General features: G+C 38.8%; 2 protein-coding genes across 7 annotated transcripts in view; one reads left to right on the top strand and one right to left on the bottom strand.

The window, feature by feature from the left end:
- Nucleotides 1–1,546, bottom strand: part of Gmps (guanine monophosphate synthase) — a 49,342-nt gene extending 47,796 nt beyond the window's left edge. The window contains exon 1 of one of the 2 annotated variants that reach the window (XM_031374006.1): nt 1,265–1,546. In XM_031374006.1, the coding sequence (XP_031229866.1) occupies nt 1,265–1,350 (86 nt within the window). In that variant the 5' untranslated portion in view covers nt 1,351–1,546. The remainder of the gene's footprint in view (nt 1–1,264) is intronic. The other variant, XM_031374007.1, reaches the window with a different exon arrangement.
- The window catches only part of Slc33a1 (solute carrier family 33 member 1), a 22,293-nt gene continuing 9,515 nt past the window's right edge, over nt 1,402–14,179 (top strand). For 3 of the 5 annotated variants that reach the window (XM_031374010.1, XM_031374011.1, XM_031374009.1), the window contains exons 1-2: nt 1,402–2,764; nt 11,913–12,103. In XM_031374010.1, the coding sequence (XP_031229870.1) occupies nt 1,990–2,764; nt 11,913–12,103 (966 nt within the window). In that variant the 5' untranslated portion in view covers nt 1,402–1,989. The remainder of the gene's footprint in view (nt 2,765–11,912; nt 12,104–14,179) is intronic. The other 2 variants (XM_031374012.1, XM_031374013.1) reach the window with 2 other exon arrangements.

Genomic DNA, 14,179 nt, shown 5'->3' with positions numbered 1-14,179 from the left:
AAAAGCAGCAACAAAAAGGACAGCTTGGCAAGAGAGTCCATCCCTTAATCTCAGCACTCAGGGGTCAGAGGCAGGTGGATCTCTGTGAGCTCAAGAACAGCCTGGTCTACAAGGTGAGTTTTAAGCCACTTAGGACCATACAGTAAGACCCTGTTGAAAACATAAATTGAGACTTTTGGTCTCACTTAGATAACACTATACACTATTTTCTGCTCCAGTTTTTGAGACAACGTCTTGCTATATGGCCATGGATGGCCAGGAACTTCATTGATAGACGAGTCTGGATTACAAGCATGCACCACCACAATCATCTCTGTTCTTCTCTTTAACAACGATTAGAAGACTTCATGGTCAGTGTTTTCTTTCGTTTAAATATATCAAACTAGGTATGGTGGCTCATTTACACACTCCTAGGGCTCTAGATGTCAAGGCAGGAGTATGGCCATAAGTTTGAGAACAGCCTGGGTACATATTGTAGCTTATGTAACCCAGGACCCAGTATCAATACAATGAAAATGAAAAACAAAAAATAATAAGCAGTCTCAAATTTCTGTGCCCATACAAGGGCTGGAGAGAAGGGAGAGGAGGGAGGAAAAGGAAGGAGACAGGGAGAATGAGAAGAGAATACAAGCAGTCAGCTAAGTGGTTAATAAGCTGTAGAAATCAGAAAAATGCTAAGGCAGCAAACGTACAAGGGAATTTAAAGCATTTTTTTTTTAATGAAGAAAGCATGTACTACTACACTTGAAATGGCGTCTGAAAACGGACCAATTATGAATTCAATAAAATTCTTGGAAAACTTGTTTCTTTGGTATCACTGAAATACTAAATCTAGTATCTCAACATTTCAAGCTCCAAGAGCTTCCAACGATTCACCAAAACTCGAAGAAGGAAGGTCACTTAAAATGCATAACCCTGGATGACAAGAAAGGAGGAGGGTGGTTTTGGGAAGTTTCCATGGGCATAAAAATAAGATGCAGCGGATTGAAATTTACCTCCTTCATTATGTGTATCTAGCGTTCTCCTACAATTCTTCCTTCACACTGGGGAAAATGGACAGCCTTATTCGTTCTGTGTATTAGGTACCAGTGTTTCCATTTAGTCGGGCACAAAGAACACACATCCTGACTCCAAAGCTTAGTAACCTTTCTGGCAGGTTGACAAAGCAGCAGCATTATGCAACTACAAGCCAGGAAGTTATGTACTGAAATAAATAAATACAAACTCTCCTACTGCAGCCTCTGACCATGCGCAATATTATTACCAAGATCCAGGCCAGTCCAGAAAACCCGCGCTCACGTGGCGACGAGGGCCCAATGGCCGAGGCACACGAGTTCCACGAAGACGCATGCGCAATCAGAACCCGGGTAGTTAAGACGCTCCATCCTGGACGCTCGGTACGCTGGCGTTATTCCTCCCTCCGGGTCAGAATCGAGGGAGTTAATGGTTCCTAGCAAACGTTGTTTGCGGTCGCCGCCTCCGGAGCTCGTTCTGATTCGCTGGCTTCTTCGGGAGGCACGGAACCCAATTTGGCAGGGAACCACTTCCCGAAGCGCGAGGCAGGAAGTTATCCTTTACCTCTGGTGTCCGCTGAGGAAGAGTGCTGGCTGCAGTATCAGCAGAGACCTAGTGGCGGGCGACGGACGGGCGGGCGGGCTGGCGGGCGTTTGAGTCTCGCTGCAGTTAAGAGCTAGACTCCATCGCAGCGCCACGGCACGCTCCGCCAGCCTCGAGCCCGGGGCGGCTGCACGGGGAGTTCTTCCCAGCTCCCTGAAGTCGCTCCCGTGGGCAACGACCCAGGCTTTGCCTGGGCCACCTGCCGGGGATCTGGCTCCCTGCTGCAAAACAGCGACCAGTCTCTCCGCGTCCGCCCTCCCGGCGTTGAACCACCGTGACCCTGGTCCAGAGAGGCTGCCTTGGACCTGGGACTAGACTGATCCAAACGACAGCCTCAGGCCCCTACACGCCGGGCTCTGCGTCGTCTCTGATATGTCACCGACCATCTCCCACAAGGACAGCAGTCGGCAGCGACGGCCAGGCATGTTCAGCCACGCTCTGGATATGAAGAGTGGCCCGCTGCCACCGGGAGGCTGGGATGACAGTCGCCAAGACTCTGTGGGCGGGGAAGGGGACCGGGAAGTTCTTCTTGGGGATGTCGGCCCTGGTGACTTCCCAAAAGCCCCGCGGAGCTATAGAGCCGAACTAAGTAGCATCTTGTTACTACTATTTCTTTACGTGCTTCAGGGCATTCCCTTAGGCCTGGCGGGGAGCATCCCCCTCATTTTGCAGAGCAAAAACGTTAGCTATACAGATCAGGCTTTCTTCAGTTTTGTCTTCTGGCCATTCAGTCTTAAGTTACTCTGGGCTCCCTTGGTTGATGCCGTCTACTTTAAAAACTTCGGTCGTCGCAAGTCCTGGCTTGTCCCTACTCAGTATACACTAGGAATCTTCATGATATATTTATCCACTCAAGTGGACCGTCTGCTCGGAAATATTGATGGCAGAACACCGGATGTAGTTGCTCTCACTGTGACATTCTTCTTGTTTGAATTCCTGGCCGCCACCCAGGACATCGCTGTGGACGGTTGGGCATTAACTATGTTATCCCGGGAAAACGTGGGCTATGCTTCAACTTGCAATTCTGTGGGCCAAACAGCTGGCTACTTTTTGGGCAATGTTTTGTTTTTGGCTCTTGAATCTGCTGACTTTTGTAACAAATATTTGCGGTTTCAGCCTCAACCCAGGGGAATCGTTACCCTTTCAGGTAGTGTACTTAAAACTATTATACTGCTAGGTTTATTTTATGCTTATGAATGCTTTTGACTAAACATCAGATGGGAGCTCTCATTTGCTTGTATATATATATATATATATATATATATATATATTTTACTTTTAATGATGCACAAGATATTTTACTTCATTTCCCTTTCAGATCAACACAATGTTGGATGCCATTATGAGATTTTCGAACTTTGCTCACAGTCACTTCCATAACACAGCCTTGTTCTCTCCATCTCCCTCCTAGTCTTCTTCCATGAAACAGTTCACACACATATTTGTTTTTCCTAGATTCTTTGTAGGAGAGAAACCATGTGACATTTGTCTTTCAGCTTTTGGATTATTTCTGAATTCTGTTTTATAGGCTCTATATATCCAACTTGAGATTCAGTCCTGTTTCACCCCCCCACCCCAAGTGCTGATATTACAAGCATGTGCCACGACAGCTGGCTTTTTAAAATTTTGCTGGGAATTTATATGATAGATACCTAAGTATGTTTTGTTTTATTAAAATGTGCTTCTTTCAAGTATTCCTCATGCCAGCCCATTAACACAGTCACATTGATTTAGTGATTTGGGAAAAGCATTGATTTAGTGATTTGGGAAAAGCAACCAATAGAATAACAAAATTTCTGAGTTAAAGATCCATGGACATTTGCCTGACACATAAGTATACGTTTAGAAAATGTGAGTCATATGATTCACATTTTTCTTTTGTATTTTGGTGAATTGAGATTTCTAGTTTCTTTCCAATCTTTTTCCACCTTTATTTCACAAGTAGTCCCCATTTAGCCATCTGTTGAATGTGAAGGGTAATTAATATAAGCATTCTGGAATTGGCTAAGTGGCAAGATTCTGAGGACTTCTTGCAAATATAGAGACTGTCTGTGCAAAGTAGGAACAGTAGGGATGAACATTACAGAGGCCCAGAGTAGAGATAACAATTGACTTTATTGTTGGTTAAACCTTTATGTAAGCTTGTGTGTGTTTTTTTTCTTTTTATTATTTTATTTATTTTGGTATAACTGGAATTTGAACTTTGTTCTCCAGAGGATTCTAAAATAGCTTACTTTAATTTTTTTCTATCCATAATGGACTTCTGATTTAGTTTAAAACATTTTTGAGTTAAAGAGTTTTTAATTGGGCCATGGTGGTGTATGCCTTTAATCCCAGCACTTGGGAAGCAGAGACAGGGGGATTTCTGAGTTCGAGGACAGCCTGGTCTACAAAGTGAGTTCCAGGACAGCCAGGGCTACACAGAAAAACCCTGTCTCGAAAAAAACAAAAACAAAAACAAAAAAAAAAGAGTTTTTAATTTTAATGCTTACACATAACCACATTTCTAGTTTTAAGGTTTCTGTAATTTGGTAATAACGTAACTATTCTGTGTATTCTGTTTCTTTTTGTGTTCCTTGTTCTGGGAAATGAACCTAGTACTCCTACATAAAAGGGAAGCCGTCTTCTACTGTGCTAAGTCTCAATCCCATTAACCAGTAGAAGTTTTTTTTTCCCCTCTCAGTGCTAGGAATCTATTATTGACCTTTGTCTAGCCCTTAGTTTTCAACAGGAGTCTAGACTGGTCATAGACTTCCATTCTCTAAGGATCCATGTAGTTAATTATGCTCACCACAGTGCCCAGTTTAACTACCTAGTGGTTCTGAGGAATTTAAAGAATGTGGAATCATAAGAAGGAAATATCATTGCTTAGGTAGTTAAGAAGAAGATAAAAATGCTATCTAGAAAATCTGTGTATTGGAAACTATAACTTGAAACAAAGAAAACCATCAAGGGTTTGAGAACTGCCTCTGCTGGTAAGAGGTCTTGTTGCTCTTAAGAGGTCTTAAGTTTGGTTCCCAGCATGCATATGCCGGCTTACAACCCTCTGTAACTATAGTTTTGGGGATTTAGTACCCTCTTCTGACCTCCACAGACACCAGGAATGCAGAGCCCACATACTTACATTCAGGCAAAATACTAATACACATGAAAGTAAACAAACCTTTTACAAACATTGTAATTCTGTAATTATGGATACTATAGAAGGAATATACTGAGAAAGAACAGTTTGGACATTGAGAATGCAGTGCTCTATAGACAGCAAATTGAGACCAGGAACAATGGGATAAGATAAAATCTCAAGGAAACCAAACCTTGATTACACTGACTGGCCTTTTCATAGCTTCAAAACAGTTCTGAACCTTTTCTCTTATTTCATTTGTTTTCCAAGAACTTGTAGAGGCCAAGAGAGACCCTTAAACAGCAAGGGATAAGTAATGGACAGGACAGAAGGGTAATGGATCTGTTTCTTCCTTTTCTATGGTGAGAAGACTGCTGTGAAGAGGCTACTTAAAGTTAGATGGACTTGGAGTTAGGTGTTTGTAGCTTTTAAGCTGATATTTTGCCTATAGTTGGTAAGAAGTTAGGGAAAGCCTCAGGAAAACTTTAAGATCTAACTATGTACTGATTGGGTGAGGCCTTTTGTTTTGTTTTATTTTGTTTTGTTTTAAATTAGACAAATATAACATTGTGATTCCCCAAGTATCTGAAGGCATCACCCACTTTTAGAATGCCTTATTCCTAGTAATGATAGGTGAAAGTTTTAATTTTTTAACTGACCTAGGGTGAGCCACCGTATGGGTTCTGGGAACTAAACATGAGTCCTCTGGAAGAACAGCCAGTACTCTTAATTGCTGAGCCACCTTTCCAGCCCCCCGTGTGACTTTTAAATTTGTTTTAAAATAAGTATGCATATATATAGGAGTCAATCAGAAAAAAGGTGTATTTCTTTGAAAAAAAAAAAACTGTAATGGATCTAAATTATATATGTACTAGTAAAATACTACTTATAAGGTAATCATTTTGAATAGTGAAGGAAGCAGACCAATATCTCCTTAATGATAAATTTGACTTGTAGTACTCATTAATTTTTTTATATAACAAATGCTTTTTAGAATTTAAGCAAGCCTAATTGGTTTCATTACTAAATAGGTAAGTTATTCTTTTTGCTTGTTTGTTTTTCTAATATTGGCTGCAATACATCCCTTAGCACTCATGTGAGGCTTAAAGGATTGCACTGGGAGAGAGAGCTCAGCACCTGAAACGTGCTTGCATCTCAAGCCCAGGAACCCACAGTGGAAGGAGAGAACCTACTCCCAAAACAATAATAAACAAAATATTACCTTTCCTTCAGTTAGATGGGGAGAAGTTAGGTGACCATTGACGGGTGGTAAAGCTTTTTTGTACTACTAGGTATTAAAAATGGAACTTATGGTAGTAATTTGAAATTATGCTTATGCTAAAAATTCACTCAACTACACCAAAAATTGAAGTTTACGTATTAATATTTTAAGAGTAAAATTTATCTTAGAAAATTTAAAACATGGGTTTGTTTTGTTTTGGCTTTGGTTTTACCTTAAAATTCAACTTTTGGGTTTGAGAGGTGAGTCCAAAGTTAAGGGTCCAATACTGCTCATGCAGAGTACTAAAGTTACAGTCTCAGTACACATGTTGGATTGTCCACAAACACCTGTAATTCCAGTTTCTGGAGATCTGGTGTCCGTGACTGGCCTAGGCCTCTACACAAACATACATACACCCACTTACCCTTACACCTAATTAAAAGTAAACTTTAAAACATTGTCAACTTTTGGGGAGGTGCTAGAGAGAGAGGTCAGCAGCTCGCTTGTTTACTACTTTTCCAGAGGACTCTAATTAACTGCCTTTAACTCCTGTTCTGGGAATCCAACAGACTCATTTGGTCTATACAGGTACCTGCACACACATTCCGTACATTCAAAAGACATACCCACATGCACATAAGTAAAATTGAGCTTTTTAGGTAAGTAATGTTGAACATGAATAATATGAACCTTTTAAATGTATTCCTCTTTTTGCCTCCGAAGAGATCAGGTAATGAGCATGGTGAGTCTTTCAGTATAAGCAAATATAGAAAGTTAGAACTTACCCTCAAACGTTAGTAACAAATGAAGCAGTAGATTCAGGGAAAATTAAAAACCAGAGACCCACCCCTCAGAAAGAAGGTTGCAAAGACTTTTTTCTTTGTAACACAAAACAAAGGGAAGAAGGCACTGGCTGCTGTTTTTACCAAGTAGTATCTGGAAAATGCTTTGGTATGAAAGGACCTTCTACACAGTATCCAGTGTACTTGAAAAATAATTTATTTGAAGTATATTCTGAAATTCACTTTGGTCTTAGGGGATGCTGAGGGTTGAAGCCAGAACTCCCTGTGGGTAAAGTGTACCATGCAATTGAGCACTGTACTACTAGCATCTAAATTTACCAATGAACAAATTGTAGGACCTACTGATTATAAGAAGTGTCCTATTTTCACTTTTAGTGTGTTCATAGGAAATATTTTTAGTTGACAAAGATGAACATTTGTTCCTATACAATTAACACAAAATCTGAACCTCCTGATTTTACTTGTCCTTTTGGACACAATTGTATATGTCTTACATTTGCACATGCATGTTATTAAATTTAATTTTTTGCCTCTTCATTGTTTTCACTGTTCCCACTGGTTGGAATGTAAGTAATAATTAATTAACTCAACAAAAAAAGTAATTTCAGTATGTCTAAGAAATTCAAATTTCTTTTCAATCATCTGAAATTGTCTTGGTTTTGAAAGTTTTACTTCTTACTCCTAGCACACTCTTGAAAGTTTGTCTTGTTATGTTTTTAATTTTTATTAACTTTTTTTTTGACAAGTTGTCTCCTCTTCTTCCCTCCTTTTCCTTCCTCTCTTTCACCTTCTCTTTTTCTCTGTAGCTCTGCCTGACCTGCAGTTCACTGTGTAGACCAGACTGGCCTCAAACTCACAGATTGCCTCCAAGTACATGGATTAAAGGTGTGCACCGTGTGTTGCCAATACTTTTATATATTTAAGTTTCATATGTTTTTAAATTTTTTATTTAATGTATGTCTGTGTGTGAGAGAGAAAAGGAGAGGGAGAGAGAGTATGTGTGTGAGTCAGAGTCCAGTCCCAGGCCTAGCTTTTTAAAACCAAGGTAAACAGACTCATAGGAGATTGCAAAGAAATGTTCAGAGGAGTCTTTTCTTCAGCTTTCACTTACCAGCATCATGCATATGTATAGTATAATATTAAAATATTGCCTTAATATATTAAGTCAAGCAAGATGGTTCTGTGCCTAAGGATGCCTGAGGACCAAAGTTTCAATCTCTGTGACCCACATGATGGAGGAAGAAAGCTGACTTCCACAAGTAGTTCTCTGTCCACCACACACATACATACATGTATCTGCACATAAATAAGTAAATATCAAACCAGAAACTGATGTGGATATAAACTATAGACTTTTTTCAGATATCACATGTTTACATGGATGGGCGTATATGTGATTTTGTGTGTGTGTGTGTGTGTGCGTGTATGTGTGTGTGTTTCCATGCAGTTTTACTCCTTGTATATATAGCCCTTTGTAGCTGGTATGACAATCATGCTGACTGTTAGCTACAAGCTGGCCTTGCTTTTGATTTTATAACTGTTCCATGAGAAATGCTTCCTAGATGAGATTTTGTGCAGTATATTTCATTTGGAAAATGGCCCTCTTCAGTCGGAAGGAGCCATCATTGTTTCCTAGTGGTTGCAGGCATTAGCATGATTTGTTTCTTGTTAGCTTTTATCTAGTAATATGTGTATGCTGTGTGTGTATAAGTCAGGGCACTTGTGCCACAGTATGCATGTAGGTCAGAAGACAACTTTCAGGAATTGGTTCTCTACTTCCACAGTGGGATCTTGGGGTGAAACTCAAGAGTATCAGGTTTGTGTGGCAAGCACTGTCATCTGCTGGACCACCTCACTGTTCTCTGTTCCTTTACAGTAATGTGAAATATTTCATTTATTAAACAAGTATTTCATCACACATCCAATGGGGGATTCTGTGTACTTTCTAGTTTGGGGCGTTTCCTGTCTGAAAACAAGTCTTGATTCCTATGATAAATCTGAGCCTTTGCAAGTCCTCTTTCAGTTTTGAAAGGCCTTGCTATGGTATTTTCTAGCACAGATGGGCATTTTGTTTTGGTTGGGGCAAAGTGTTAGTCTGTGAGCCAGGCTAGCCCTACATTTACAGTCCTCCACTAGCCTCTCTAGTGGTGGGATTACAGGTGTGCACCACCATGTGGGATTGCTTATGCATTTTATGTTCATATTAACTCCCAGGAAATAACTCATTCTCCTTCTATGCTTGCTATTGTTGCTGTTTTTCATTTTAGTTGGTCTCATAGTTTTACAGAATAATGTGAATTATAAAGGAGTATTGGAACCTGATGTTGTGTTTTAATTTTTGAGACAAAGTTTTATGTAGCCATGGATAGTCTTGAAGTCGTTGTGTAGACCAAGCTGCCCTCAAGTTAAGAAAGACCCCTCTGCCTCTGCCTCTGCCTCTTGCCTCTGTTTCTGCCTCTGCCTCCCACATGTTGGAATTAAAGGTGTGTGCTATCATGCCTTATCCCGATATTTCCTACTAAGCAATTTCCCTAAAAAAACTGATGTTGGAGAATATCAATAGCGTGAAATACCAGCCTCTCTAAAAATACACTATGAACTCTAAATGAAAATGCATAAAATTAATTCTTTAAAACATTTTAAAATTGATATTTGTCTGTATGCACCTCTATCTGTGTGCCTGTGGAAAGATCAGAAGACAACTTTTTAGAGTTAGATCTCTTTTACCTTTATGTGGTTCCCAGAGGTAGGCCTCAGGTAGTCAGGCTCATAAAGAAAGTACCTTTCCCAAGGCCCTCAACCTTGAGTTTCAAATGAGTTGTACTGCTTTTCTCTTGAGTTTATAATGAACACTAGGGTGCTACCCTTTGTAGAAAGTGTGTGTGTGTGTGTGTGTGTGTGTGTGTCCAAGACGGCATTTTTCTGCATGATACTGGCTATACTAGAACTTGCTCTGTAGTTCAGGCTGGCCTGGAACTCAGAGATCCAGCCTGCCTCTGCCTCCCAAGTGCTGGAATTAAAGGTGCATGCACCACTACTTGGCTAGCATTTATACTTTTATTCATTAGTAGTGAATTGCTACATGCTCTTAATTTCTGCATATATGAGTACATTAGGCAAGTTTTTGTAGGCCCTTCAGAATATGTAGTCAAAACTCATGCTTGTGAAAGTTTGACGTAAGCTTTGTCATCTTGGTCTTGCATCAGTATGCAGACAGTCATATTAATATGAATGGTGGCAAATATATATTAGTAATTGTTACACTGTGCTATGGAAGTGATGTTAATAAGCAGTAGGCAAATGGTCAGTGTGTTTAATGGTTATGCATGTAGCAGTGACTAAGCCTTTCTTTCTGAGCTGTTGACTTTTCCCTCTGCTGTATGTGTGAGGTGCAGAGACTCTGAATTCTGGCTCTGTGAGTGTCCCATTGTGACTATTTTCTACTGTTCATGCTGTTCTTTTTCCCTTAAAGCACAAGGAAATCTGAAGTAGTTTTACCTGTGCTTATTGCAGAATCTTGTTTAATTTATTAACATCTTTCTGTTGCCAATGGAATAAAGGAATTTAAATTTTAGATATTCATCTTCCATTAAAATTGTTAAGATGTACTAAGGAAATTGTTTTTCCTTACATTTTTTCCTAGAGAAATGAAGCTCCTAAAATATAACTGGAGCATCTTTATTTTTCATTCAACTCTTACCAAAAGACTTTTAATTGGACTTTCTGTTGGTAGCCCTTATAAACCACCAACAAATGCTTTCTTAATGAAAATACTGGTATAAATGAAACTCTCTAAAAAAAATCATTTATCTCATTTTAAGATTCATTTGTATTATTTTTAATCATGTATGTGGGGGTGGGTGATTATATGCATGTGAGTACAAGTGTCTTTAGAGGCCAGAGACATACTGGAGCTAGAGGCCACCAGGTTATGAGTACTGGGAACACTTTGAGACAGATGTGTTTGGGTCTTAATGAAGGGTAATGGGCAACTCCAAAGCCAGTTTTTCAGTGAGCTCAAACAGTGTGTGATAGTTTATCATATAATATATGTTATGGAGGAGGCATGTGCAAAAATGCTGTACACATTTGTATTATATAGTATGTGCTCTGTTACTGTCCATTCGAGCTGTGATGAAGATTCTTCTAGGTCATTATTTTCTCCCATCAATACATCTGTTAAAGCTTCTTTAGTGAAACAATACAGACAATGTACCCTTTGTCATTTACAGATACTGCAAGGAGGTTAATGGTAAGGAGATGAACATGCTAAAAATGTTTAGAAATAGAAAATGAAATATCTGAGCTGGCAAAAAGAGTACTTGCCATGCAGTTGGTACTTACCATGCAAGCCTGGCCATCTGAGTTCAGTTCACAGAACCCACAGTAGAGGCAGACTTCCCGAAGTTGGTCTTTGACCTCTATATGAACTTGCATCTGCACTCTCATACACACACTGGAGGGACTGGGGGGAAATCTGATATAAATAATTGTGTGATTGATTTGGGAAGGGGTATTGAGTTTTATTTTAAACAGGGCTACATATACCCAAGGCTGACATTAAACTCACTGTCTAGTGAAGATCCTTCTGGCTATATCTCCCAAGGGCTAGAATTATAGATGTGTTCCAGCACACCTGGCAATTTTTCTTTTTTGACAGAGTCTTGCTCTGTGTTTCAGATTGACCTTGAATTAACTTTGTAGCTCAGGCTAGCCTCAAACACACTTGCCTCAGTTTCCTGAGTGCTGGGGTTACAGGTGTGCACCACCATTCTTGGTTCAATCATGCATTCTTTATCATCTGACTTGTCATTAGCATGAGAAATGCTTGGATATGTAAGTATAACTAATGGACCTTATGACCTATGAAAAACATCTTTCCCTTACCTACCACTTTCTCTGTATAAAGTGACAAGATAGACATACAAAATTTAATTACATCTGTAACCCCACCTCCCACCCTGGATATGCATTAGTCAGTTTTGGGTCTCTATGCTTAACAGAGTCAGGACTGTTTCATTCATTTGATAAGCTTCAAACCTAAAGTTTATAGCATAAAATTTTAAAAAAATCTTAGGTTAAGAAAAGTTGTGTTTTATTTAGTTAATTTTCAAAAATTAATTATAAACTAAAATACTCTTAATTTCAGATTTCCTATTTTTCTGGGGAACTGTATTTTTAATAACAACAACATTAGTAGCCCTTCTGAAAAAAGAAAACAGAGAAGCGTCAATAGTAAAAGAAGAGACACAAGGGATCACAGACACTTACAAGCTGCTGTTCTCAATTATAAAAATGCCAGCAGTTCTGGCATTTTGCCTTCTGATTCTAACTTCAAAGGTAAGAGATGTTTAAACAAATTTATCATTATTATAGGATACTTTCAATGTCTTTTCATAAGTCCTTTTCAAATAGCATAGAATTTAACAATGCAAAGTAATATTTTCTGCCTACTAAATATATTTTTAATGTGATGATATCAAATATCACTTCTAAGTAAGCTTTATGTCTTGGAGTCTTGAAGAGTTATGTCAGTGTGAAGCTACTGTTGCGAATAGTAATGGTTGGAATGAGCATGGTCACCATGAAGCTCTCTACTGTAAGGAACGTGCCCTTAGTACTGGGTATGAGAGTGTGCCTTACAAAGATGAGGAAGTGTATGAGTATTTATTTAAAACCTATTGAATTCTATTTTAAAATACTGAAAGGAAATCTACTACAAGACAAATGGAATTACTGGTGACTTATATTCTTCATTAAGACGTCTTTGCTTACCTGGGTGGTGGTAGCATACACCTTTAATCCTTTGGGAGGCAGAGGCAGGCAGATCTCTAGAGTTTGAGGCCAGCCAGGACTACAGAGCAATTTCTAGGACAGCCAGTGCTACAGAGAGAAACAAGAAGAAAGGTCAACAAGTGTATTTGTCATAATAGGCTGTAGCCTATTCCCAACATCTGTACTTTTACAGTGTTTTCTTTTGAAATCCATCTATGTGAACACTCTACAGCTCTTTCATTTTAATAAGGTCTTCTCTTTAATAATGGAAAAGTAAAGTTAGAAGACAGGTTCATGGAGGATAACATATTTAGTCATGTCATTTAGAAATGAACATTTTTGGGTATGTTTTGTATACCCAAAATACCTTTGTTTTGTATTTTTTTTAGATATGGTTTCACTATGTAAACTAGACAAGCCCTTGCTTGTCTAGAACTCAACATAATTAAATTACTTATAAACTAAAATACTCTTAATTTCAGATTTCTTATTTTTCTGGGGAACTGTATTTTTAATAACAACAACATTAGACTGGGCTAGACTTTAACTCACAGAGATCTTGCTGCCTCTATGCCTTTGAAGCGGTAGTTTATTGTTTTTTAACTCCTTCCTTTTCTCTGTTATGCATGTATTTATATATACATTTTTCATGTATGTTTATACATAAGGTTTAAAAGTGGAATTGAATTATACTGTATATCATTTTATAGCTATTTTGTCCTATTGCAAACAATTCCTGCATCATTCGATATATTTAGGTATGTTACATTAAGTACTATTACACTAATAGTAATAGTATATATGTTTGTCTTCTTTTGTTTTGGTTTTTGTTTTTTGCTACAGAGTCTAATTTTGTAGACCTGGCTGTTATGGAACTCACTATGAAGACTAGGCTGGCCTCAAACTCACAGAAATCCACCTGCCTCTGCCTCCCAAGAACTAAAGGTATGCGCCACTACAACAAGCTGCTGTGGGTTTTGAAGGAGACAAAATCATGTAGCTCAGGGCCTGTCTTCAAACTTAGTATGTAGCTGCTGATGACACTGAAGAATTTTTAAAAGATTTATTTATTTATTTATTTATTTATTTATTTATTTGTGTGTGTGTGTGTGTGTGTGTGTGTGTGTGTGTGTGTGTGTGTTTTGCGTGCATGTATGCCTATGTACCACATGTATGCCACACTTGTGGAGGCAAGAAGAGGATGTTGGATCCTCTGGAGCTGAAGATGGTCCTGAGTTGCCATTGGGTGCTAAGAACTGAATCCTGGAAGAGAAGCCAGGGCTCTTAGCGCAGTCAGCCTTCTTCCAAGCTTGTGAACGCTCGAGCTCCCTACCTCCAGTCCCCAAGTGTCAGTTAGGACTGGGGTATTTTCCCTGACTAATTTATGATGTCATTTATAGTGACTACTGTTTGCTCATCTCATTATTCTAAATTCCGTTTTATAAATATGCCAGTAGTTATTTTTCAAAGTTATTTAGATGTTGTTTATTATGAATAGTAGTCCTATAATATTCATGAAGATGATTTTTTGTGAAGATATATGCTTATTACTGTTGGGTAAATATTGAGAAATTAAATAAATAAGAATTACATAGTGTATACTTTTAGGCAGGCTTTTTTTGTTTTTGTTTTTATTCTTTT

Source organism: Mastomys coucha, unplaced genomic scaffold (assembly GCF_008632895.1).
Source record: "Mastomys coucha isolate ucsf_1 unplaced genomic scaffold, UCSF_Mcou_1 pScaffold16, whole genome shotgun sequence".
NCBI lineage: Eukaryota > Metazoa > Chordata > Mammalia > Rodentia > Muridae > Mastomys > Mastomys coucha.
This window is presented reverse-complemented; position numbering and strand designations above follow the sequence as displayed.